Source organism: Cricetulus griseus, chromosome 2, assembly GCF_003668045.3.
Source record: "Cricetulus griseus strain 17A/GY chromosome 2, alternate assembly CriGri-PICRH-1.0, whole genome shotgun sequence".
NCBI classification, from domain to species: Eukaryota; Metazoa; Chordata; class Mammalia; order Rodentia; family Cricetidae; genus Cricetulus; species Cricetulus griseus.
In genome coordinates, this window is record NC_048595.1 from 237,329,939 (window position 1) to 237,355,095 (window position 25,157).

The 25,157-nt window shown below is 35.8% G+C and overlaps 1 protein-coding gene across 3 annotated transcripts in view; it reads right to left on the minus strand.

Annotated features, from left to right (window-relative positions):
* Nucleotides 1-25,157, minus strand: part of Ascc3 (activating signal cointegrator 1 complex subunit 3) — a 321,774-nt gene that overhangs the window by 290,739 nt on the left and 5,878 nt on the right. For all 3 annotated transcript variants that reach the window (XM_027402943.2, XM_027402942.2, XM_027402944.2), the window contains exons 2-4: nucleotides 19,267-19,398; nucleotides 15,570-15,720; nucleotides 5,439-5,998 (exon numbers count right to left, since the gene is read on the minus strand). In XM_027402943.2, coding sequence (XP_027258744.1) covers nucleotides 5,439-5,998; nucleotides 15,570-15,720; nucleotides 19,267-19,356 — 801 coding nt within the window. In that variant the 5' untranslated portion in view covers nucleotides 19,357-19,398. The remainder of the gene's footprint in view (nucleotides 1-5,438; nucleotides 5,999-15,569; nucleotides 15,721-19,266; nucleotides 19,399-25,157) is intronic.

Here is a 25,157-nt window from a genome sequence, read left to right on the forward strand (position 1 = left end):
ATATTTAACTTTATAAATCAATCCTCAAAATTCATCACTGTAAAATAAAGTCACAACTAACAAAAAATGATCATGAAAATAGGGACAGCATTTGTTTATATCTAGGGGGAAAGTGCAATGCAAATTGTTGCTGCCTGCAGAGAATTAGACAAATTATATTTTCATAATAATTAATGACCACTATGTAGAGGTACTCAATCTAACACCTACAGCCAAAGCCATTTACAAGTTTAATTAAAACAACTTGGAGTGTGGACATAGCTTATTCTCACACACTAGAAAGAATTAGATGGGCAGGGTGGTAGTTAGAATGAGAGTGGCTAACATAGATTCATATAGTTGAATACTCCCTGGTTCGTAAAACTGGTTAGGAAGGATTAGGAGATGTTGTGGCCTTTTGGAGGTAGTGTGTCACTGGGAATGAGATTTGGGGTTTGAAAAGATTTAGGCCAATTAGTAAAGTTAAAGCTAGAAAGAATTGTTTAGTTCTTATTTTCATCAACTTCTAAGTTTACTGCCTGTTCACAAAATGACAAAAATATTGAAATGTTTCCATTGAACTCAAATATAATTACCAGAAATTTATCATTTATTTTACTAATAAAGTATATTTGTTCTTTCTATACTGTATAAGTACATTCCAAGAATATTTCCATGTGCTATTCCATGTTAGTTCAAATAACTTTTATTGTATCAGATATAATTTTCTGGTTCATACACACACACACACACACACACACACACACACACACACACGCAAATTCCAAAAGTGGAAACTTTTAGATTGGTAAAATTTGTTAGATTACATTTTATTTTGAAAAATTTAAGAATTCATTCCACACAGTAAAAATGAATGAATGAATTGACAGGATCAAACAGAAGGCAATACATATTCTATATTCATAGCTGAAGACACATTTATCTCATGAGTATAAAGTGAGTAGAATTTTACAAAGCAATATAAGGTAATATGTTATATCACAACAGCTTAAATGCAGAAGAACATATGATAATCTGGTTATGCTTAATGAAGTCCAAGACTGATATGATTTACAAAAATACAACACAATGCCACACTTTATACTAGACATTTGTGTGTGTGTGTGTGTGTGTGTGTGTGTGTGTGTGTGTAGTGGTGGTGGTGGTGGTGGTGGTGGTGGTGGTGGTGGTGGAGTTATATCCACGATATATATGGAGGCTATGGGAAGATTTCATTGTCTCTCTGTTGTTTAGCAATTAACTGAATCATTCCATATTGCAAAGAAAGCCTTTAAGACAAAAGGTAAACAACTATAAATAGCTTCAAGAAGTTCTAGAATCACTAGGCACCTCCCTCCCAGAATATGAAATAAAGACCAGCTAAAGATCTCTCTCAGATCCATCAGACTGCACAGATAATCCTGAGGTAAGATTAGTTGCCTGGAAGAAGCAAAGACCAGCCAAATGGCCTGGAAGAGGCTTAGATTAACTTAGTCACTTGGAAAGTATACTCTCAGACATGTTGAGCTGTCTGAGACTGTACAGTGTGCTTCAGGTTCCCAGCTTTTGTGAGTTGTCACCAGTGTTATGGTGGGCTTTAGTAATACAGCTGTCTTTGAGTCATTTCTGCTCCTCTAAGCAACCCCTCATTCACATTCCTGCAGGTGATCGCAATAAAACTAGTTTACCAAATTGTGCTTTGGTGGTATCCATACTTTGGTTTGTGGTGGGTTCCCTATTTGTGTCAAGTACATGTGGTGTGTGTTGAGTCTCCCCAGCTAGACTTGTCACATAACACCTGTTCTGTTACTTTACACCTTACTCCTCTGAAACAGGGAGCTAAACAGATACCAGGAAGCTCCAGCAATCCTTCTATCTGTGCCCACATACCAGCACTGGGGTTATAGGTACCTATAGGTCATGTCTATCTTTTTATGTGGAGCTGAACTCAGGTGCTAATACTAAGAATACATCTAAGTGTTCTTACCCTTTGAGCAACTGTCAGCAGTATTTCTTACAAAATATTATTTAATATAATAGATTTAGTATTATTTTGTAAACAGTATACTGATTAATTTCAAATTTTTCTTTTAATTTCAAATAAAATAATTATCAATAGTGCTAAATATCAAAGAATAGCTCTGTGTGTATTCCTAATAGATTTAAAGAATATAAAGGAGTATTTTGAACATAAAAGTTAAGACCACTACATTAAACCATGCTAATGACACCATAAAATTTTAGTGACACCAAAATCATGTGTGATACAAGCAAGTACAAAAAAAAAAAAAATCATAGCCTCCACTCAATCTACCCAAATAATTCACACTTCCTGGGATAAGGAGATAAGGAATAGGTTCAGAAATCAATGTACTATGGGTTAAGAAATGCCATCTGCATAAATAAAAGAGACAGTGGTAACAGCAAATGTCAGATTACAAATGCTACAGAAAGTGCCATATGTAAGAAAACAAACTATAAACAAAAATAAATTCAAAACTCACTATTTTCCTAGCAACTGATTACCCAGCAACTCCATCACTGGCATTAATTGTGCTTCAAATAGCACTTAATTCTGGAATACTACTAATATGTATACTTCAACAGATCTAGAACATGGTAGCCTTTCTTAATATTTCAACCAGCCCTTTAGTACTCATCTGAAGGCACAGATAAGAATTTATTTTATAATATATAAGGAACAAAGTGAAAACTCTGATATGGTGTGCAGAATGCTTCATTCATATATATACCCCCACAAATTCTCACAATATTATTAAGTAAATAATTGAAATATAGTTTCAAAGGGGTTGGAAATTTTGTCTATTACATAAAGACAAGCTTTACCTGACTTTACATTGTTTAAAAACCTTCAGCATTTCAATTTATGTTCTTTTCTTAAAAATATAATGAAAGCTCAAGACACAGCTGAGGGGTTAACACAGGACTGCAATCATGAAGATTGTCCTTCAAAACACAAGACCTGCTTCGGACCACAGAATTATGCAATGAGAACACAGCTGACAAATGACAGAGCTAACCGACAAGGATCATTTTCCAATGGAAGAGGCTCACATGCAGGGCAGTGGGAGTATTTGCTTTACGAATAGTCACTGTCCTTACTGTGAATTCCCTGTGAAGCCATGGTACTCCCTTTCTATGGTGGGATTCATCCCCAAAACTCCAGCAGTGTATTCATCATTTACTGGGCATATTTTCCCCTATGCATTGGTATATTTGGAAGACTCCCTCCAGTGATGCATGATTCTGGCAAGAAAGTAAGCGTAATCATTACCCATACTCTCTCTACCAAGTCTTTGTATAAACTTAGAAGTCTACCCACCTGCACTTATCTTCCTTGGCAGACTGTTAGTGTCCAGGCAAAGAGATTTCTATTGAGACATTCACAGATGCCCAAAGACAAGAATTACAGCATATCTAAAGTTGCTGACCATAGCTCTCAGACAGAGAACAAGAATGTCCTAGATTCTCTCTGCAAGCAGATAGTAAAGTGCTGTCCCATGTTAACTTCACATTAACCTTAAAGCATGCCTATCCTTCACTTGCCAGTCTACTAACAATAGATGGGTATCTTAAAGTTGTCATTGGGCACTGTGCCCTCCCTGTCTGGTTGCATTTTGCTGCTATATAGCCTTGGGACCTTAGGATGCCATGGCTATAGCTCTGCCTTTATTGTTTAGCTTAGAAACATGCTCCTGACCCATGAAAAACTCTGTAATTCTTGTCTTTTGCTTCAAACCTCTGGGGGAAGAGAGTTTTGGGAGGAGGAGACTAGGGAGGTTGTAGCTGGAGTAAAAAGCTGGCAGAAATGTAAGTTAAAAAGAAAAATAAGTAAGTAGGAAGGAGGAGAAGAAGAAAGAATGAAACAGAATTAGAATAGGAATTAGAATTGCGACAGAATTAGAGCTAAGAAAGTACAGACATTAGTATAAAAGAATTAGAATAGAGAACAGTAAAGAGAGAGCAATAAAGAGCACATGTATAGAATGAACATTCTTTTCTATAGCCATCAGACTTATATCTTATGGTTATTGTGGTGTCTCTCTTTGAACTCTGAGCAAAAGCTTTGTGGCCAGACCATAAATTTTTCAATAAAGACCCATGAAAAAAGCCTGGTGTATGCCAATAACACCCACCTCCAAGGATAGAAAAGACAGAGGGATCATTGGGGTTTCATGCCTTCTTGCCTAGCAGAGAAAACAGAAGCCCTAAGTCCAGGGAGAGACAATGCCTCAAAGACATGGGCAGACAGCAAGAGAGGAGGGTACTCTACACCCTCTTCTGGAAGATGCAGATACACAGGTGTGCATATTCTTACACAGATACATACACATAAAAAAAAAAAACAAATATTTTCTGAGTGATAGAACATAATAGGAATGGATGGTCTATGCTGTGGGGAAAAGTTCCAGGATTTCTAACATTGTCTTGTTTTGTGACTTGAGCCACAATTTTGAATTGGGCTCTTTTTTTCAGTTGTTTTTTACTGTTGTTTCCATTTTCATACATAGACAACATGAAACCCTGTCAAGAGAGATAGCCTGATCCAAGCTCATAACAGCAATTTAAAACATAGTAGTTTTTCTGATACTCTAGGCAGATGGGGGAGTTTCATTTTTAATAATTTTTAAAACAATTACTTCCAACAGGTTAAATACGCTTAAGGTTTTTCTAATCATAATGACAACAGCCTGAATAGGAAAAACTTACTCAGTTAAGGGTCAATTAGTCACTAGATCAATAACCAATGTCAAAGCTAGATAGAAAAGCACACATTAAGGAACAAAAATGTCTTCAGTAAAGAAGTAGCTTTTTACATGCTTAAGTTACATATGTAAATATGTCTACATGGTTATAGGTAAATTCCTACAACAGTAGACAACATGGTTATTTAAAGGCTGGGCATGGTGTGACATGTAGTACCAGCACTCCAGAGGTAGCAAGATGATCATGAGGAGTTCAGAGTCAGCCAATTCAACATCCTGCAATCCTGTCTCCAAAATCCAAAGGCTAAGAACAAAACCACATGGTAAAGAGCTTGACTAAACATGTGAAAGATCTTAGGTTTGATTACCAGGACCATTACATAAAAATAAACAAATAAATGATACCTTTAAATAAGAGTACCCTACTTTCACCACTCATTACACTCAGTCATCCTGTAAGAACCAACTGAAAAAGTATATGTCCCTCCTATGTAAATGTATTTAGCTAGAAAGCTCAGTATGAAAGACAAAATAGAATGTTAAAGGGAGTACTTGTATGCTAGCTCTCTATGTTTAAGTCTATTCTTGGCTGAGTATCTCGGTGCTAAAGCATACACTTAGCTTGTTCAAGGCTCTAGGTTCAAGACCAACATTGTAAGAACAAATTAATTGTATAGAGTTTCTCATTAGGATAGTTTATATTTATATACAACTTCAAAATTTCAACTGTACCTCATCCTGAAGTTCATCACCACTTTTAACAGAAGCAAGCATGTCATATAAGGTACAGCAAAGATCTTCAATTCTCGGTGCTTCAGTCATTTCGTTTGAAGTTGCATTTAAGTACTTCTCAACTTCACACCACAAAAAGGAACCATTTGTTTTTTCCACAGGCTTGAGTTCTGGGGTATAGTGCTCCTGAAAATGTTCATTCATGAACTTCTTGTAGTCTAAGGTTATAGTTTTCTGGGCTTCACCATTTACTGGCAATTCATCAAAGTGGTCCAGACCATGCATGTCAAAGGAAAATGCTAAGTTTTTCCCAAAACACACTCTATCATTACATTGGTTTTCTGCCATCTGGACAAGAGAAGTCACATCATCTTGACTAAAATGAGAAATAATTCGATTTGTGGCATTACAAGCAGCAGTAGCAGATGACGATGGAAAGGGACCAAACATCTGTCTGATGGCTTTTGTCTCCATGTGACCAACAGACTCCGTCAAGTGAAATGTCATAAAGAGAAATGCAGCTCCACTTTCAATTGCTTCTCTCCCATTTTCTGTTCCAACTATTCAAAGACAAAAACAAGAAAAACGTATTAGCTCAACTGAATCATCATCCAACTTGGTATTTGAAAAACAATCCTTTTTGAGTTAAATCAATTTAAAAACAAAGAGACCGTTCCTAAATTCCCAAAGAACTATGTTTGGTAAGCATTTTATTTCAACCAGCCATTAGTCTATATTAAATACAGAAGCTACCTAATAAAAACCCTTGCGTGTTTCTAAAAAATGAGCTAGGAATTAAAATTTACTTAAAAATTAAACATTAATTTGATGATAAACTATAGTAAGATTTTAAAACACTCAGAATTACAGACATGAAACTTGAAAGAAACCTCAAATGCTCACAGCCTTCTTTCCAATTTCTACAAGACTTAAATGAAAAGACACTATTGCATATAAAACTATATAGCTCGTATTCAAAAACATTTCATACCACCAGGATATATGTGTGTGTGTGTGTGTGTGTGTTTGTGTGTGTATATGTGTGTGTGTGTGTTTAAAACAAATCAAAGTTACCACACTAAAAAATATGAAAGAAGGATGCTATGTTAAAAAGGCAGAAGGAAAACCTCACAGGTAAATGATCAGACCCTATTCTTAAAACGTCGACTTCCCATATTCAATAATCTTTAATGAAACAACAAAATGTGTAACTGACTGTGAACAATCAATTCAGATAACTCACTACCTTCGGGGTGGGTTGGGGGTCAGTGGGGAGCATGGGAGGATGGGAGGACAAGGGAATGGGGGGATTGATATGTAAAATAAGATTGTTTCTAAAAAAAGAGAGAGAAAATGATTGAATTTCAAAAATTTCAAATATTCTCACAGTAAGAAATTTTTAAAAAATTAAATCTTCAAGAGGTCCTAACATCAATGTGTCTATCGAAACAATATTGATAAACGTGACAATACAATGAACATTTGCGTCTTCCTGAAAGTATAACTCACATCATCCCTCAAAATACTCAACAGTTTGGAGAGCTGGATCTAAACTCCTACAGGAGCAAGAACTAATCCCATGTCTTACTGCTTATTTGTTTTCCTCCAGCCCTACTTTCTACTCTAACCAAAAGTGGATGTTGTAATAGTCAGGAGTAGGTCCCTGCCAGACACAATGGAACCCATAAAGCCAATTACTAAGAAAGCTGAGGCATGAGGATCATCTGAGCCCAGTAAGTCAAGACCAGCATGTACAATGTAGCATGCCATTATGCCCCCCAAATAAAATGTCCAAAGTTGTGATTTAAAAAGAAAAACTAAAATAGTAAACCAGCCAGGTCCCACTTTGTCAATTTCCCCATTTCTAATTATCATTCCCTGGAGTCCTAATTGTTCAAATCCGATTCATTTTCAATTCCAGCTCTTAGTTCCATCTTCCAAGGAGAATAAACTGCTTAATTTTGTATTTTTTGACTCTACTTGTTCCACATAGACAGCTCAATAAGGAATAACTGACTTAAAATAAACCCAGCTCACACAGAAACCAGACTAGTTGTTTCCAGACTAGATCACAAGGCCTCAATAAATGTTTAAATGTAACTTACAACTTTAAAATGCAAATAGCATGTGTGAGTAAACAATTTCACCAAGTCAATCCCAATGCTTTTCAAATATGACATCTATATTGTAATTTACAGAACATTGTTGCATACATGTTTTAGTGGTATTTAAGAAAACATGATTAATTTTTTTATAAATTGTACAACACTTATAAGCTAACAAGAATCTGCATATATTTTTCTTCTATTGTAGTCAATGCTTAGAGATTTGGATTTTTTATATTTCTACAGGTAATTTAACAAGGTTGGTACTGTTGATACCAAACTCTAAATATAAAATGTAATTCATTACATTGGAAAGATGGCAAAGCAATTAAGAGCAATGGATGCTCTTGCAGAAGATCCACTTTTGATTCCCAGCACCCACATGACAGCTCAAAACGTCTGTAACTTCACTTCCATGGCATTTACCACCCTCTTCTGGTCTCCAGGAGTACTACATGCACATGGTGCACAAATATACAGATACACATTGACACCCACACTCATAAAACAAACTTTTAAAATTCTTTAAAGGACTTCATTCTATACTCAACATTATAGCATATAACATTTGTTTATAAAACAATTTATTAAAACTTTTCATTATCTTACGTTGCTCTTTAAAAAAACTCCCTGTTCATGCTAAAACAGAAACTCAAGCAAGAAACAACAGAACTAATTATATATTCAGAAAACTTAACACTGACCAAATGCATTTTTTCAAAATTTCAAATACAGTTAACTTATGTGTACAAAGTTTCAAAATTAATAATTATTTTAAAACTTTAAACTTAGCTAGGTTATGGTGTTTCATAAATGTGAATACCATTGCCTAATTACTCCCTCTCCTATGTAATCTACTCAGCCAGATGTCTGTCCTTGACTGGCTAAGTATGTGCATTTGTGTCACACACTGTTAGGAATCACAAAATGCTACTTGGTGAATTCAAAATTTTGAGAACTTTGGCAAGCAGCATTGGTGGCAATACATGGCTAGCTGATGAAGACACAGACTATGACATCCTGAAACAAGGAACTTTTCTAGGTCACTTAACAGTTGATGAGGACTTCATGTGCACTACTTGGCTTTCTCAGAATACACAAGAATATCTCCCACACTCACATGCATTCCAATGCTCTGGCTGCAACTGAAGACCAGGGAAAGCTGTTAGCCAACTACAGCAACAAAAGCACAGCTTGGGACTAGAGTCCTGGGAGGGAACTTGAATGGTGGAAGCAAAAGGATCTCCCCAATTTGCTAGTACAGCATATTCAGTAAGCCAGAAATCAGCATTTTGGGTGGTTATAAAACAAAACTTTAATGTTACAATCTAACTGCCAAAACTGTCTGGCAGGTTCCACCTTTCTTCTATAAAACAGAACTGACAGGGAAACCCGTACACATTACTGTTTTCTAAATGAACCATTCAAGAAGTTCTACTGAAAGAAAATAAAGGTGGGATTAGGAAGGGTACACCTCTGGACTTTGCACAGAAGTATCACCTTCTTGTTGTAAACACCCAAAACTGAAGACATTTCCTATGAGCATCTTGTTCCCAAATAATCTTTTGTTCATTTCCCTTTACAATTTACATATAATTTAGTAATAAATGGTCTTTTAAAATGGTTAGGCTGATGCTTTTCAGTTAACATATACATGCAATTCCTCAAGTTTTCTCTACAGGCTTCATATCAATCTGGTAATTTGAAGGAACTATCTGAAGGCAATGTTTCAATAAAACTTACTAATCAACTGGCATGCTTTATATGTAAATTTAGAACTGTAAGTGAAAAGTCCTAGTCTAGAAACTGAAGAGACAACAAGACCAAGTCAACTTGTAGAAGAAAGTATTTAGTTGGAAGCTTGCTTACAATTTCAGAGGGTTAGTCCATAATCATCATGGCAGGAAGCAAGCAAGCATGGCACCGGATCACTAGCTAAAAGACTTACATCCTGATCCAAATGCAGCAAACACAGAGAGGACACTGAGACTGGTGTAGACTTTTTGAAACCTCAAAGCCCACTGCCAGTAACACACATGCTCCTAGAAAAGCACATGTCCTCTAACAAGGTCACAGCTCCTAGTCCTTCCCAGTTCCACTCCCTGGTGACTAAGCATACAATCTGTAAACGAGGAAACCATCTCCATACACCCTGTCAATAGCAACAAGCTTAAAGAGGTGTTTACGTGGTCACAGGAATGCTGTATTAATAAACATTTGCCCTGCCTAGCTAACAATTATGACAAGGGCAAGCAGGATGTGAAATGCACAGTGAACTGTAAAGCACATCCCAAAATGCTTAGGAAAGAAAAGTCAGTCTTTCTCAGAATCACTATTACCTGGCAGAGAATGAGCAGAACTCAGCTTAGCTAGCTGGTGCTCTCCTCAACATTAAGAGAACTTTACTGTATAAAACTGTACAATTATTCATTTGTGACTATAAATAATAGAACTTTATAAAGTCAATAAGCAGTGATGGCCACACCTTTAAATCGTCCTCAGCAAAACATAGTGATGGGGGATGTCTTTATGGGGGGGGGGGGAATTCTCTTAGTGGTTGATGAATAAAACAATGATTGGCCAGTAGCCAGGCAGGAAGATAGGTGGGGCTACAAGATGAGGAGAATGCTGGGGAGAGGAGGCAGAGAAGCTGCCAGGAAGAGATGCCATGTAGCCAATGAAAGAGTAACATGTTGGAGCAATACGGGTAAGACACAACCTTGTGGCAATAAATAGTTTAACAGAAAGGGGTTAATAATGAAGAGGGAGCTAGCCAATAAGAAGCCTGAGCCATCAGCCAAATAGTTTCTAATTAATGTAAGTCTCTGGTTATTTATTTGGGTCTCAATGGCTGCGGGACCAGGAGAAACAGAAACTCAGTCTACAACATACACTTGTATTTTCCTTTGAGTGATGAAGATTTAAGTCAAATAATTTTTAAAATTCACGTTAGCCTTTCCTAATAATTAAGAAATTCATATTAGATAGCAAACTACCAAATAATCCAATTAAAAATGGGGTACAGATCTAAACAGAGAATTCTCAACAGAACAATCTCAAATGGTAATAAGGAAATGCCCAACATCCTTAGTCATCAGGGAAATGCAAATCAAAACAACTCCAAGATTCCATCAGAATGGCTAAGATCAAAAACACTAATGACAGCTTATGCTGGAGAGGATGTGGAGAAAGGGGAACACTCCATTGCTGATGGGAGTGTAAACTTGTACAGCCGCTGTGGAAATCAGTATGGCAATTTCTCAGAAAATTAGGAATCAAACTAGCTCAAGACCTTGCAATCCCACTTTTGGGCATATACCCAAAGGAGGCACATTCACACCACAGGACATATGCTCAATTATGTTCATAGCAACATTATTCTTAATTCCCAGATCTTGGAAACAACCTAGATGCTCCTCGACTGAAGAATGGATAAAGAAAATGTGGTATATTTACACAATGGAATACAACTCAGCAGTAAGAAACAATGACATCCTTAAGTTTGCAGGCAAGTGAACAGAACTAGAAAATAAAATAAAAACATCCTGAGTAAGGTAGCCCAGACCCAGAAAGACAAATATAGTATGTACTCATTCATAAGTAGATACCAGACATAAAGTAAAAGATATCCAGCCTATAATCCACAACCCCAGAGACGCTAGAACCCTCTTCCAGAAACAGATGGAAGCAGATGCAGAAATTCACAACTAAATATTGGGCCAAGCTCCTGGAGTACAAAATCAAAGTGAGGGAGGAGTCAAGACCATGATGGGGAAACCCACAGAATCAGATGACCTGAGCTAGTGAGAGATCACTGAATCAAGTCTGACAAACCTAACTAGACTCCCTTAATATAGGTGACAATGGTGCATCTGGGACAATATATGAGACCACTGGCAGTGGGTCCAAGATCTAACACTAATGCACAAACTGACTTAGTGGAGCCCATTCTATATGGAGAGATACCTTGCTCAGCCTAGACACAGGGGTGTGGGGGTGGGAGGTACCTTGCTCCTGTGTCAAGGAGATGATGGACAGACTTAGTAGACTGACTAGGGCAGGTCTTACCCTCTCCCTCTCCAGGAGCAGATAGGAGGTGGGGGGGGGGAGTGGGGGAAGCAGGAGGAGAGGAAGGAGGGAGAACTATGATTAGAATGTTAAAAGATAAATTAATAAAAAAGAGTTTAAAAAAAAAAGTATTCTCCAATACCAGGTGGAAAAAAATACATACTTTTGAAAATGCACTACCATATCACTATAAACTGAAAGTTCTAACCCTAACAAAACAAGCAATGTCATTGTTAACTACTGAGAAACCTTAGTGCCTCCAATCACAAGATGAAAATTTAGCATTTTAATTTATAAATATTACAGTTCACAGATATGAAGAGAATGCAGCAAGATGATCTCTCCACTTTAGGGAAAAAAAAAAACTAAAAACAAATCAAGACAGAACTCAAGGAAAAAATTTATGTATTAAGACAAAAATAAAAATATTCTGCTGCCACAAAAATACTGTTAATGAATAATAACTTCTAACATGCCAAAAAAGAAATTCTCCCAAAAAGTGATATTCTTAATTTAAAGATTGAAAATAGCTCTCAAGACTTGTGACCTTAAGTAGTAAAAGTAGTCAGTTAAAAGTAGCCAACAAATAAATGAGTCCTCTAATGAGTTGGAGCGTCATTGTTTAGTAAAGTAATAAATCTTTCATGCTTATATTTTTAATAACAGTCAAATTTATTTTGCTTTGTATGTTTTTACCCTCTGATAATTGATCTTCACATGTGAAGACTACATTATAATCCTACACTGTTTACTTAAATTTGTCCCATTTATTTTTTTAAAAAGTCAGTAAGACAGGCAACTTGGTATAAACATGTTTACAAAAATAAGAGATTGGGTCCCTGATTTCTTTATTTTGTAATTATATTTTCTTTCTAAAACATCCAAACCATCAACTTTCCTAGAATACTACATATATATCAAAGTACATAATCTGATAACTAAAACAATCTAGAAATTCTTGATCCTCTTTTCCACCCTGAGTACTGGTAAATCCTCAATTTATAACTGCTTTGCTCCATTTTATCGAAATTTCCCATTGACTTAGCTGAAAATGTTACAAAGTCCCCTTTCATCTCAGTTATTTTCTCTGTTCCTTTATAATAACTTATGAAATAGACGCACATATAGCAGTTTACTTTGAAGTACTTAATTTGCTTCTCTAGGAACCCTTTCCTGCCCTGCCTAGGGGGACTTCTCTGTCCTTTGTACAATCAAATTGTGGACACATACATCTATCAAAATGCTTAACAAAACCCATCTAAACTATGTAAGTCACTGCTACCCAATAAGTCACTGCTACCCAACCTATCCTGATCAATATTTGACTTTGGGAGGGAACATGAGTTTATATGTGTCAGTGTATGGCAGAATAGTATACATGTGGAGGCCTAGATGTCTTTTTCAACTGATTTTCATATTTGATTAACACTTTTCTTCTTCTTCTTCTTCTTCTGCTTCTTTTTTTTTTTTTTTTTTTTTTTTTTTTTTTGGTTTTTCAACACAGGGTTTCTCTTGTAGCTTTGGAGCCTATCCTGGTACTTGCTCTGGAGACCAGGCTGGCCTCAAACTCACAGAGATCCGCCTGCCTCTGCCTCCCGAGTGCTGGGATTAAAGGCGTGTGCCACCAACACCCAGCTCACTTTCTTAATTTTACTAAAAGTAAGATACACACAAATGTCAAAACCCCAAAGAAACTAGTGATTACAAATCTAGAAAGGTAAAACCGACAGTTCTTTCCATGCAATGGAATCTGAATGCTGAAACAATGTAGCTCTGTTATCACAGAGCCGAGGTTTGTATTCTGACCATAATAAAATCATTAGGTTACTGTGTTGTTACAGTCAAAGGCTTTATTCTGTTCCTGACTAAGATATGCATTTAGAGATAATTAGGAAACCACAGGTTCTTTTGACCCATTTGCCTGCCATTCGTGACTCCAATAGTCTACTTTCTATCTCTACTGTATAAATCCTTTTGGTCTCTTGAACTGTTTATTTGTTTGACTTGTAAACAGTGATTACTAAACAAATAGTCTAATTTTATTTTTTAAATATAATAAATTATATTAAAAATTTACTTGTGGTACTTGTGTAAGCTCAAAATTCCAGTTGTGATGTCACTAAGTATTCTGAAATGCTATTATAATGAAGCTAAGGATAGTATTTTAAAAGATTTCAGTCAGACCCTAATGTCCTCAATATCTTATAAATGAAGATAACAAAGACAAGAGGGTTAAATCAAATCAGGACAAGCCATACATTTTCTGTGTTTACTATTATTTTTTAATAGTCTTAAAACACAGTGTGACTCTGTCAAATGCTATCATAAATGTCCTCACATTACACTCTCTCCCCTAGGCTCATTCAAACTAAATTTCCTACAGCTCTACAACTTCAGAAAAAGATAAAAGGCAAAAACATGAATATCCTTTACTCTGTATGTTTACAGTGTAACAGTGAGGACATTCAATTCAATATGTTAAATTATATACTGAAGCCCAGGTACTATATTTTTTTTCATCTGATGATCTAGTCTTCAAAGAAATATAATTGAAACACTCACCAATACTGGAGTAAGGAAGAAAATTGTCAACCTCAGTGTGTAACTATCTAAACCATCTCTTCAAAGAGATACCCTGAGAAAACTTGTCCACTGATTTGCAAAGTGAATGTATTAAAACTCTAAAACACACAAGACACTAGTCCAAGATGAACAGAGAGAACGAACAAGCAAAGTAAGATCCTAGTATCATGAAAATTACATCGTGGTAGCAGGAGACAGAGGCAGGCAGATCTCTGGGAGTTCAAGGCCAGCATGATCTACACTGCAGTCCCAGGACACTCAAAACTGTGATACAGAGAAGCCCAGTCTTGAAAAACCAAACAAGAGGGAAAAGAAAAAGAGAAAAAGAAAAAGAGGGAGGGAGGAGGGGGGAAGGGAGGGAGGGAGGGAGGGAGGGAAGGAGGGAGGAAGGGAGGGAGGTGGAATTTGTCTCACGACAACTCAGAATTGGATGGCTAATGAAGGTTACAGTGAGGAAGCAATGTTCTAGCTGAGTTCAAATGATACAGAGCACCTCCAGTATGGTAAGGAAACTTTTCACAGTACAGTGAGCAGCATGTGCAGTCCTCCAGATACAAGCATGGAATGTGTGGAGAAGTGAGACAGAGTCACCAGTCACCAGCTCACTGGTGAACGAAAGGATGATTTGGGGGAGGCCAGGATTACATGAGACAGAAAATGGGTTCAGAGTTTTCAAAGTATAAACCTGATGAATTTGAAAAAGATGGAACTACAGTAATATCTGTTGTAATCCAGGAAAATCTGGCCCCGCCCCTTGGAAACGTTCCACCCCTCTGAGCATAGCAGTCTAGCCTGGCCCTTTAAGAGGAAAACTCCACCCACTCTCTCCCCTTTACCACCATCTCCTGGAGGAGGCAGTAGTCCTGCCACCATTGATCACAGCCCTCTGTATTCCTAACATCATCAAAAGTTTGGAATGACATCATGAAACTCAATGTACAAACTTGGAAATTTTATTGCAAATTCAGCTATTTTACTTAGTTTTGTTTTTAACCGAGAGAAAATAAATTTGCATTATCAAGTATTATAATTTCAAATAATATTCTTTACATATAATTAATTAAAGAAAATGGTAGTAGAAATTGGGAAGTGAAGTAATCAAAGTACAAGTTATATCCCACCATTCACTTGTGCACTAGGTGACCACCTATTGGGAAAATGAATTTTCAATTTCTTGGAGCTATTAATTGTATACAATTGGTTGTTTACGTCTATCCCTGTTACACTGTCCTACATTCATTAACAGATAAGACTGTCCTAAATAATTGTGAATAGTTAGTAGGAAACTATAGATTCTTACTACTAATGTATATGGTAAAATATAGCTTAAAAGGAATCTATTTTAGAACCTTATTGGTTTCATTAAGGACTATACCGATTTGTTTTGCAGCTTGAAGTATATCTTTTAAGTCTTCATTTATACTTTGCATCTTATTCTTCTCTAGTTTTTCATTCAAAAATTGGACTATCTTCTTCCATGTGAGCCCCAAATCTAAAACTTGTTCATGAAGTTTGGATCGTTTCAGCTGAAAAAGAGAGTATAATAGATATTCTGGTTAAAATTTATCTCGAATCCATTATTTAACATGTATAAGTTGCATAACATAATAGCAATTTTTGTACTACCCAGAATTCAAAGTTGTATCTACTAGTACATAAATTAATTATTCTCAGAAAGAACATACTTTGTGATTTGACAGGTCTCAAACTGATGTTTGCAAGGAAAAGAAATATTTTAAAATAAACATGTTTACTGTCTTGATTATAAAACAAGATCACCCATATAGCAAAGTAGAAAGTTCAACATTTCTATGCTAACATGAAACCATCCCACATATTTCTTTCCTTTTTCTATTTGCTTTTAACAGTTTATAATGACCATAAAAATACATTTTGACAAAAGGCATTTGAAGACTATGACAGTCCTCTGACTAATAAGTTCAGAACATTTAAACAGCACTGTTTTCCAAAGTATGACCCTGAAACTAAGGGTTAGGCACAAATTGTTTACTATATAAACTCTTTTCTTGAAACTATAAATCTTTTCCTTCTCAAGGACTGATTAGAGACTGCAATAAAAATTTCATGTCAGATCCCTAGATAAAAGTCATGAAGCAATCTAACAAAGTAAAGAACTGTTAAGTAAAGCAAAGAACTGTGACTTTACTCTTGCTTGTGTTGATGATGCTCATCATTCATTACTTTCCTACTTGGATTTTCTAATTTGAAATAAGGTAGGTCAATCTGGATTCAGAAAAGAACAGGAAAAGATACATCTGAAATAGACTGGCCATAAAATGACTTCAGTTGTTATAATAAGGCCATAGGTACAATGATTCATTTTACTTTCATCCCTACTTTTATAAGCGATGAATATTTTCTGTGATTAAAAAGTCACATTAAAACAAAGTTCACGCCGGGCGTTGGTGGCGCACACCTTTAATCCCAGCACTCAGGAGGCAGAGGCAGGCAGATCTCTGTGAGTTCGAGGCCAGCCTGGTCTCCAGAGCGAGTGCCAGGATAGGCTCCAAAGCTACACATAGAAACCCTGTCTCAAAATACCAAAAAATAAATAAAAATAAAAAAATAAAAATTAATAAAAAATAAAACAGAGTTCACTATACACGCCATTTTCCTTTCTTGGGAGGCAAAAGTATTTAAAATACTACAGTAATAAGTGAAATGACATGGGGAAAAGTATACAGCCTTTATGCTTTTACATTGCAAAAATCCGCCGTATTATCACTAGTTCAGAATAATTTGCAAGGCCCTAGGAAGGTAAAAACAGAAAACAAAGTATTAGATATTAGGAATACAGATCATAATCTTATATTAACTACTGTGAGAAATGTAACAATCATTGTGAAGATCGCTTTATTGTCTGACACAATTCTGCATCATTAGGGAAAAGTCTACCAAAGACTGGTAATAATCTTTGCTTTCTAGGGGAAACTTTATGTAAAGAGATTACCTGTATCACTTTATAAAAACTACATCAATGATGTTTCAGCTTACAAAGAAATCATGTTTTCACTCTATAATACAGTCATCTAAGAAGCCAAAAATTAAAAGAAACTGATTTAAATTTTTCTTTTAAAGAAAAGCATTGAGATCTTAATAAACTGCCTCCTTTATTCCCACATATAATAGATACATCATGACGACTGTAAACCTTGACCAAGCTGCCAAACATTTAACTTTTCTACCAACAGTCAATATATCATTTACAGATTTAAGTCTCCATAAGTTTCATTTTTAATATATTTATATATGTAAATGACTACAACTTTTGATCATTTACCTTTTGAAACAGTATATCATTCAGAAAGAAATATTGCAATTTAAAGACTTAAATAAGTAAACTCCTTGCATTTACAAATTAGTTAAAATATACATATTATGAACGAAACTCTCTCCTCAAAATTCACATTGACATCCTAACCTCCACTGCCTTAGAAAGCCAATAATGTTAGGCTATAATCCTACCTGACTGGTTTAATTACAGAAAAATGAACCATGGACACTCAAGGACACCAGGGATAAGCTTCTACAGAGGAGAGGCTCTGGAAGACACAATCGAACTTTGCTATTTACAAGCCACAGAGAAGTCTCCAGGAAAGGAATCTCTGCCTTGATCCTGAACTTTAAGCTCCAGCTACATAGAACACAAAATTTTTGTTGGCAGACCCACCTACCTTATGGTATTTTATATTACTCTATACAAATTAAGGTCCTTTCTAAGAGTCTCACTTGCAAATATTTTACATAGAATTTAATAAGTCTTAATATAATTTACTTTTTATAGCATTACATTTATAATTCCATATTATTTATTTTACAAAACTTAAATAAGTAAATTTACTTACAGAAAAAACTCACTGTGAAACCACACACCCGAAATGGTTGTTCAGAAATTACAGTAATTGAATCAATCTGAAAAGTGACTGGCACTCTCCAAAGTGTTAACCGTATTGTTCAGGTGGACACTATGTTTACAATGAAAGTAAACTTAATGTTATGTCTTATGAGGCTGAGTTGATGGGGAATGGTCCTCTGCATATATGTTTATCTTATTGGTTGTTGAATAAAGCACTGTTGACCAATAGGGAAGCAAGATAGGTGGAACTAGGAGTCGAGGAGGATTCTGGGAAATGTAGTAAAGAGAAGTTGCCATGTGATCCAGGCAGGAAGTGACATAGTAGGGCAGAATCAGTATATAAGCAGGGACAAGCAGGAAATCGATCTTCTCTTTTCGCTTTGGAGACACTGAACAGTGATGTAAGATGACAGAGGAGTAAGCGGTCCCTGGACCCTTTCTCCAGTAAGATAAGGCCACGTGAAATACATGAATTATTAGAAAATGGGTGAATAATTAAGACAGAGGTAGCCAATAAGAAACCTTAGCCAAAAGGCCAACAGCTTTATACTAATAAAGCATCCGTCTATTTAATTAGGGCAGAGAAGAGTGGCGGGACCTAGCTAGGCTAGAGAAAAGCTCACATTACACTGAGTCATGTAAGGAAACTGGTCCACATCAGCCATTTTCAGTTAGTTACATTACAGTTAAAAGAATCTGGAGTGCCATAAATTTTTATTTCTAGTATTTATTTCTAAACTTTTGATCACAAAAAGGCCTTACTATTAACCTCTCTAAGCCTTGAATGTACTCTTACAAATTGTATGGACAAGTCAACTATGAGACCAACTGTGGAGCTTGAAATTAATATTTGCAAGTTCTATGTTAAGGTACATAGTGTTTTTGAATTTAACAAGAAATCTAAAACCACACCCGGTTGACTCAAAATAAATGTAAACTAAATCACAAAAAATAACTGTGGTAGAGGACTAAACAACAGAAAAGATGAAGGCCTGTATTTGATTATTCCCTTCTGAGTGCTTAACCTAAGTATAGTTCCATGAAAACAGCAGTATAATCAAATCTCCTTCTCAAGACAGAAACAAGATAAAATGTCCATTGTAAGCAGATACAACTAAAAGACAAAAAGAAGAAGAAAGAAATGTCAAATACCCATACTCTTTGATTTTTATGGTTTTCACCTAAAAACATTTACCTTTAAGTCAGCTACTTCTTCATTATAATTATCTTGCTTGGTGACATTTGAAAAGGAGCGCAAGGCTCCTGTGAGCCGAGGTAAAGCCATCTTTTACTCAATCAGTGATCCATAGAAATAAGAAACTCGAAACTGAAACAAAACACATGATATTTATCTGTTTAGAAATGACACAGTAATCAAACTCAACAAACTGATCTACATAAGAAAAATAAAAAGCTCCAAAAGCACTTGCTACAATGTTAGCTTCTTAAGTGCAGAATAAAATCTCCCAGCACACAATAACCAAAAGTGCTAAAAACTATATCAAATATATCACATCAGACAAAACAGACTTTGGAGCAAAGGCAGAAGAGACTTAACAATGATTCTAAACACTAATAAAAGAAAAAAAATACAAGTTCTGAGTTGGTATGCATGGCTTAAAAATTAAAACAGACCACAAGAAGGAAATGCCAAGTCCAGCATCAATGTGCAGGACAAAGACGTCAACTACTCAAGTCACATGTCACATGTCACACCCCAACCCTATCTCTGTTAAAATTCAATAAAGACACACAAAAAACCTGTATTTTATGATTATATATGTGTATATATATATATATATATTATATATATATAATATATACATATATATAATGATTTTATATATACATTTGAAATATTTTAATTACATTGCATGCATCTGTGCATGCATACAGGCATATACCTGCCATGGTACAAAGAGATCAGAGGGCAACTTGTGGGAGGCAGTTCTCTCCTACCTTATTGCATCCCAGAATTCAACTCAGGGTTTCAGGCTAGGCAACCTTTAACTACTGAGTCATCCATCTTGCTGACCAAGAAATGGTTTTGAAATGGTATTTATAAAACCGTATAAAGTCTCAACAAATTTCAATTGGTATTACATAAATCAGGAAATAATATTTTAACAATGCTTTAGAGGTATTAATTCTACTCTTGAGTTCAATGTGACCAAGTTAGTTTGCTGACCTCTTATAGAACTCATTCTCTTAACAAAATGTAATTAAATTATAAGTAAGAAACAAAATGCAAGATATTACAAACATAGGAACTGCATAAAGATGAGTGAGAAACTGTTAGAATAGCTAAAGGAAAGAACTGTACTGCACAATGGAGAATTTCCATGGGAAAAGTAAAATGACTCAATTTGTACATAAATTCCTCTGCTAGAGGACTTCAAGTATCAGCTACTCAGTGGGAATATAGACAGGTGTGAGCACTTGTGATGAAATAATCATGGGTGAAAAACAAATCCTTATGCACCTGCAGGATTTCCAGGCTCTTGTGCAACAGAACAAAAGCTTGGAGAGGGGCAGAAACAGTTTACTAAGAATGAATAAACTTGCAAAGGAGGAAGCAGACCAGACTTGTGAGCCCAAGATAGCTCAGTGGGCAGGGGTGTCTGCTGCTAAGGTATATTGACCTGAGCTGGATCCCTGAGACACACCTACATGATGGAGAGAGCCAATTGTCCCTTACTGTCCTGACTGCCACATACACTGCAAACACATACACACACTAAATAAAATGCAAAAGGAAAACCTTTAAAGAAAATGGCTAATGCTGTACAAAGGGTGAGGACTTTTATATATTTCTCAAACTGTCTCCTGAATGCTCTATCAGTTACATGTCAGCCTAGGTTGAGCATATTACAGCATTTCTTTCTGTCAAATGCTTTCTTTCACATGTTAATCTGTCTGTTGAGTGAGGTTCTTTCTGTCAAGATAATTCTGAGAGTAACATTTAAATGTACCTAACACAGAGTAATTGAAAAGGAAAAAAAAGTAAACCAAAAGTTAGTGGACAGCTTCTCAAATTTGTTGTGCATTGGTCACTTAGAAGACAGTTTTTTTTTTTTTTAATTAACCATGGGTATTTTGTTTTCATGTATGTCTGTATATCTTTGTATCAAGTCTAAATCTTTTTTCTTTAAACTAAAAGGGGAATTGTGAGAGATCTAACCAGGTCTTGCAGAAGACACAGGTTTGGTTCCCAGAAATCACATGGCAGCTAGCATTTCAGGGTATTGAATGTCTTCTTTTGGCTTCTGCGGGCAGACACTCACACAAACATTTTTTTTTTTTTTTTTTAATGTAGTAAGAACTGACAATGAAGTCATATTGTTTTAAATTACACTAACAGGAAACTTCAATCAGGAATCTGTTTATTTCTTAAGTTTTCCTTTAATCACCATATTTATCTCAAATTAGGGACATCTTTGTGGTATGAAGTTTTACTCTTTTTACTCTTTTGGGGGGCCTGCCACCTACCTCCTAAGTAAATCAAACACAGAGGTTTATTCTTAGTTGAATGCCTGGCCTTAGCTTGGCTTGTTTCTCCCCATATTAGTCCATTAAAAAGAGCCTGGGGAAAATTATGTTCAAAAGGCAAAATTTTCATTTAACTCTAACCATATGTCTTAGAAAGAAAAAAATGAAGGAATTTATGTCTGTCCCTTAGAAAACTCTAAAAAAGATTAACTTGAAATGAAAATCTAAATATTTTCTCTCAAAAGAAAAAAATATGTATGTACATATTCCAAACACAAAACCAAAACTCTAGGGATGTTCTACAACAGGTTTAGATGCCTGGAATTAAAGGAAGTTTGAAACATCACTCCATTTCCCTTATGAGCTCTACAATTAAAAAACATTTTCTCCAAATGCAAGAATTATTCATCAAAATTGTAATGTCCTTAATCACTTATTATTGCTTGATGGACAATGGTGGATATTTTTAAATCATCCTAATACTAACATTTAATGAAGCCAACACATACTTGCTGGCCGTTGGTGAAGTCTCTGTCTTTATCTCAAATATAGATAAATGAAGGGCTAGGAAAACATCTCAGTGGTTAAGAGCACTGCTTTTACAGAAGACTCAGGTTCAGCTTCTAGCACTCACAACAAGTGGCTCATGACTGCCTGTAACTCCAGTTCCTGGGCACTGAATGCCCTCTTTTATCCTTCTCAGGCACCTGCATGCACAGTGCACATAAATTCACACATGCACAAACTCATGGCACATAAATAAATTAATGCACTACTATAACACATTAAGTACATGCTTTACTTAATATGCCTAAACTGATGAAGTACATGACCCCTATTTAGCATTCTGGCCTAAGTTACCATCTCACTATTTATAATCTACAATAAACTAATTACACCAACGTGCTTCTATGGTAGGCCAATAAGAACCATGCCCTTACAAAAACTTTCTTTGCCTTATTCTGAGCTGAAATGTCAGTTGCTACTACACTCCATTCAATTAGTTTTCTAAACTAAAAGAAGTTTGAAAGGACCAAGCCCCTACTTCTTATTCTTGCTTAAATTCTAACTCCTAAGCCATTTTTCTTAGCAACAAATTAAAATTAACCCAATGGGAAGAAAACCAGATTTTATCATTCATGCATAAATGACACTTCAAAAATGCTGAAAATAATCACCACACCTCACAAAGCATTGTGTATTTTAAATGTACATCTTGCTGTTTAAAAAATTATAAATTGGGCCAGGAAATGGTGGCACACACCTTTAATCCCAGCACTCAGGAGGCAGAGGCAGGTGGATCTCTGTGAGTTCGAGACCAGCCTGGTCTACAAGAGCTAGTTCCAGGACAGCCTCCAAAGCCACAGAGAAACCCTGTCTCAAAAAAAAAAAAAAAAAAATTATAAAATGGATCTTTAAAAACATTTAAACAGTATTATTTATTTCTCTGAGGATTATTGGTTAACAGTTTTAGAAGTTAAAATATTAAGACTATCATGGTATATGGTAACTTTTTAAAATAAAGATATCTGTATATATCATGATGGTTTTCATTGTTTATATTTTCCACTAAGCACAAATTACATAATAACCAAATTACAAAACAATGGATGTTGCTTTCTAGTATTTAGCTGGATGTGGTGGTGCACACCTTTAATCCCACCCATTGGATGCAGAGGCAGGTTGATCTCTTCTATATTCCAGGGTAGCCAGAATGATATACAGAGACCGTGTCTCAAAAAAAGAAAGAAAAAGAAGAAAAAAGGAATGAACCAAACCAAGGCAACACTGGAAGCAGAAAGATTAGGAAGTCTTTGCATAATTTCTAAATGCAAGATATGCAAGATAGTTCCTGAAATGAAATAATGACAGTGATTTAGAGAAATGTGAATAAATCCAAGCGATTATGTAAGTCAAAATATTTGGTTTGTTAATTGTATTTGTAGTGAAGGGGATAGCAACTTAACAAAACAGGAAGATATGGGAATTCATAGGTCTAAAGCAGAGTGATTATTTTGTTTTTCTCTCTTTAAATGTTGTCCTAGGTTGCTGTTTCTATAATTTGAAAACATAACCAAAATCAAATTGGGGAGGAACAGCTTTGCTATGATAAAAACCATGACCAAAGCAACTTGGAAAGGAGTGTGTTTATTACATCATCCTACCCCTTGGTTAACGTAAGGGAAATCAGAGTAGGAACTCAAGGCAGGAACCTAGAGGCAGGAATTACAGCAGAGCCACAAAAGAATACTGCTTGATGGCTTGCTCAGCCTGTTCTTTTACACAACCCAGAACAGCTTCCCCTGTGGGCTGGGCCCTCAAACCTCAACTGTTAATCAAGAAAATGCCTCACACACTTGCCTATAGGCAATCTTCTCAACTGAGAGATGAATCAAAGCTGTGTCAAGATGACAGAAAACTAAGCAGCACAGACATGACACTCAAGCAGAAGTAGTAGTAAGATTATTCAGGTGCAGAACTCAGGAGAGAAGCCAAGTTTTAAGAAAAGACATGAGAATCACCAGCAAAACCACAGGAAGAAATTTAAAAATTATGTACAAATTAATGTGAGTGAAGTAAGAAAAGACAACAGGAAGTAAAGAACTTGGATGAATTGAACAGTAGGAAAAGATTTATGAAGAAGTTTTTAACAGCAGAAGGCCATAGAGCCCAGAAGCAAAGGAGTATGGTATGCTACCAAAACAAAGGAAAGAGAGAGGTCTAAGATAGAGGTTACAGTCAATTGTATAAAATACTATAAAAATATGGTAAAACGTCCACCAAAATAAGTATTTCACCAATGTTCTTCAAAGTTCAGCTTTTAATACTGTACAATACCTCTTTTAAAAAGGTGTTATTAAACCACCTTCAAACTTCCTAATATACTTACTCATCTTTTTTGTAATATGGAAGCCAAACTCAACCAGTAATGAGGTCATGCCACAAAATCAATATACTACCAGCCCCAGACTGTCCCTTTAATCCCTGAGTGTAGAAGTAGTATGTTTCTTGCCTTTACATACTACCTTTGTGTAAATTAATATACTACCAGCCCCAGACTGTCCATTTAATCCCAGAGTGTAGAAGTAGTATGTTTCTTGCTGTTACACACTACCTTTGTAGTTTCTTGGCCTGTGCAGAGAAACTCAAACCATACTTACTGAATGATGTACATTCAGAGAATTAATCTGTTTGAAGATGATTATTACTACTCCCAGCCCAGTCCCCAAAATATAGAGCAGTGGTTATCAATCTTACTAATGTTATGACCCTTTAATATAGCTCCTAGGTAACCCAACCATAAAATCATTTTCATTGCTACTTCCTAAAATTTTGCTGTTATGAAACGTACTGTGAGCAGTGGTTTCCAATGGTCTTAGGCAACCTCTGTGATAGGGTCTTGATCCTCAGAGGAATTGAGATCCACAGGTTGAGAGCTGGATATAGGGCATACTTGTAATTTTGAAAAACCTTTCAGTCCTTTAAGAATGCTCCCAGACTGGAGGGATGGCTCAGTGTTAAAAAGCCACCCAAGTTCCTTCCCAGTATGGACACCAGGCAGCTCACAGATACTAATAACCCCAGTGTCTTAGTGTT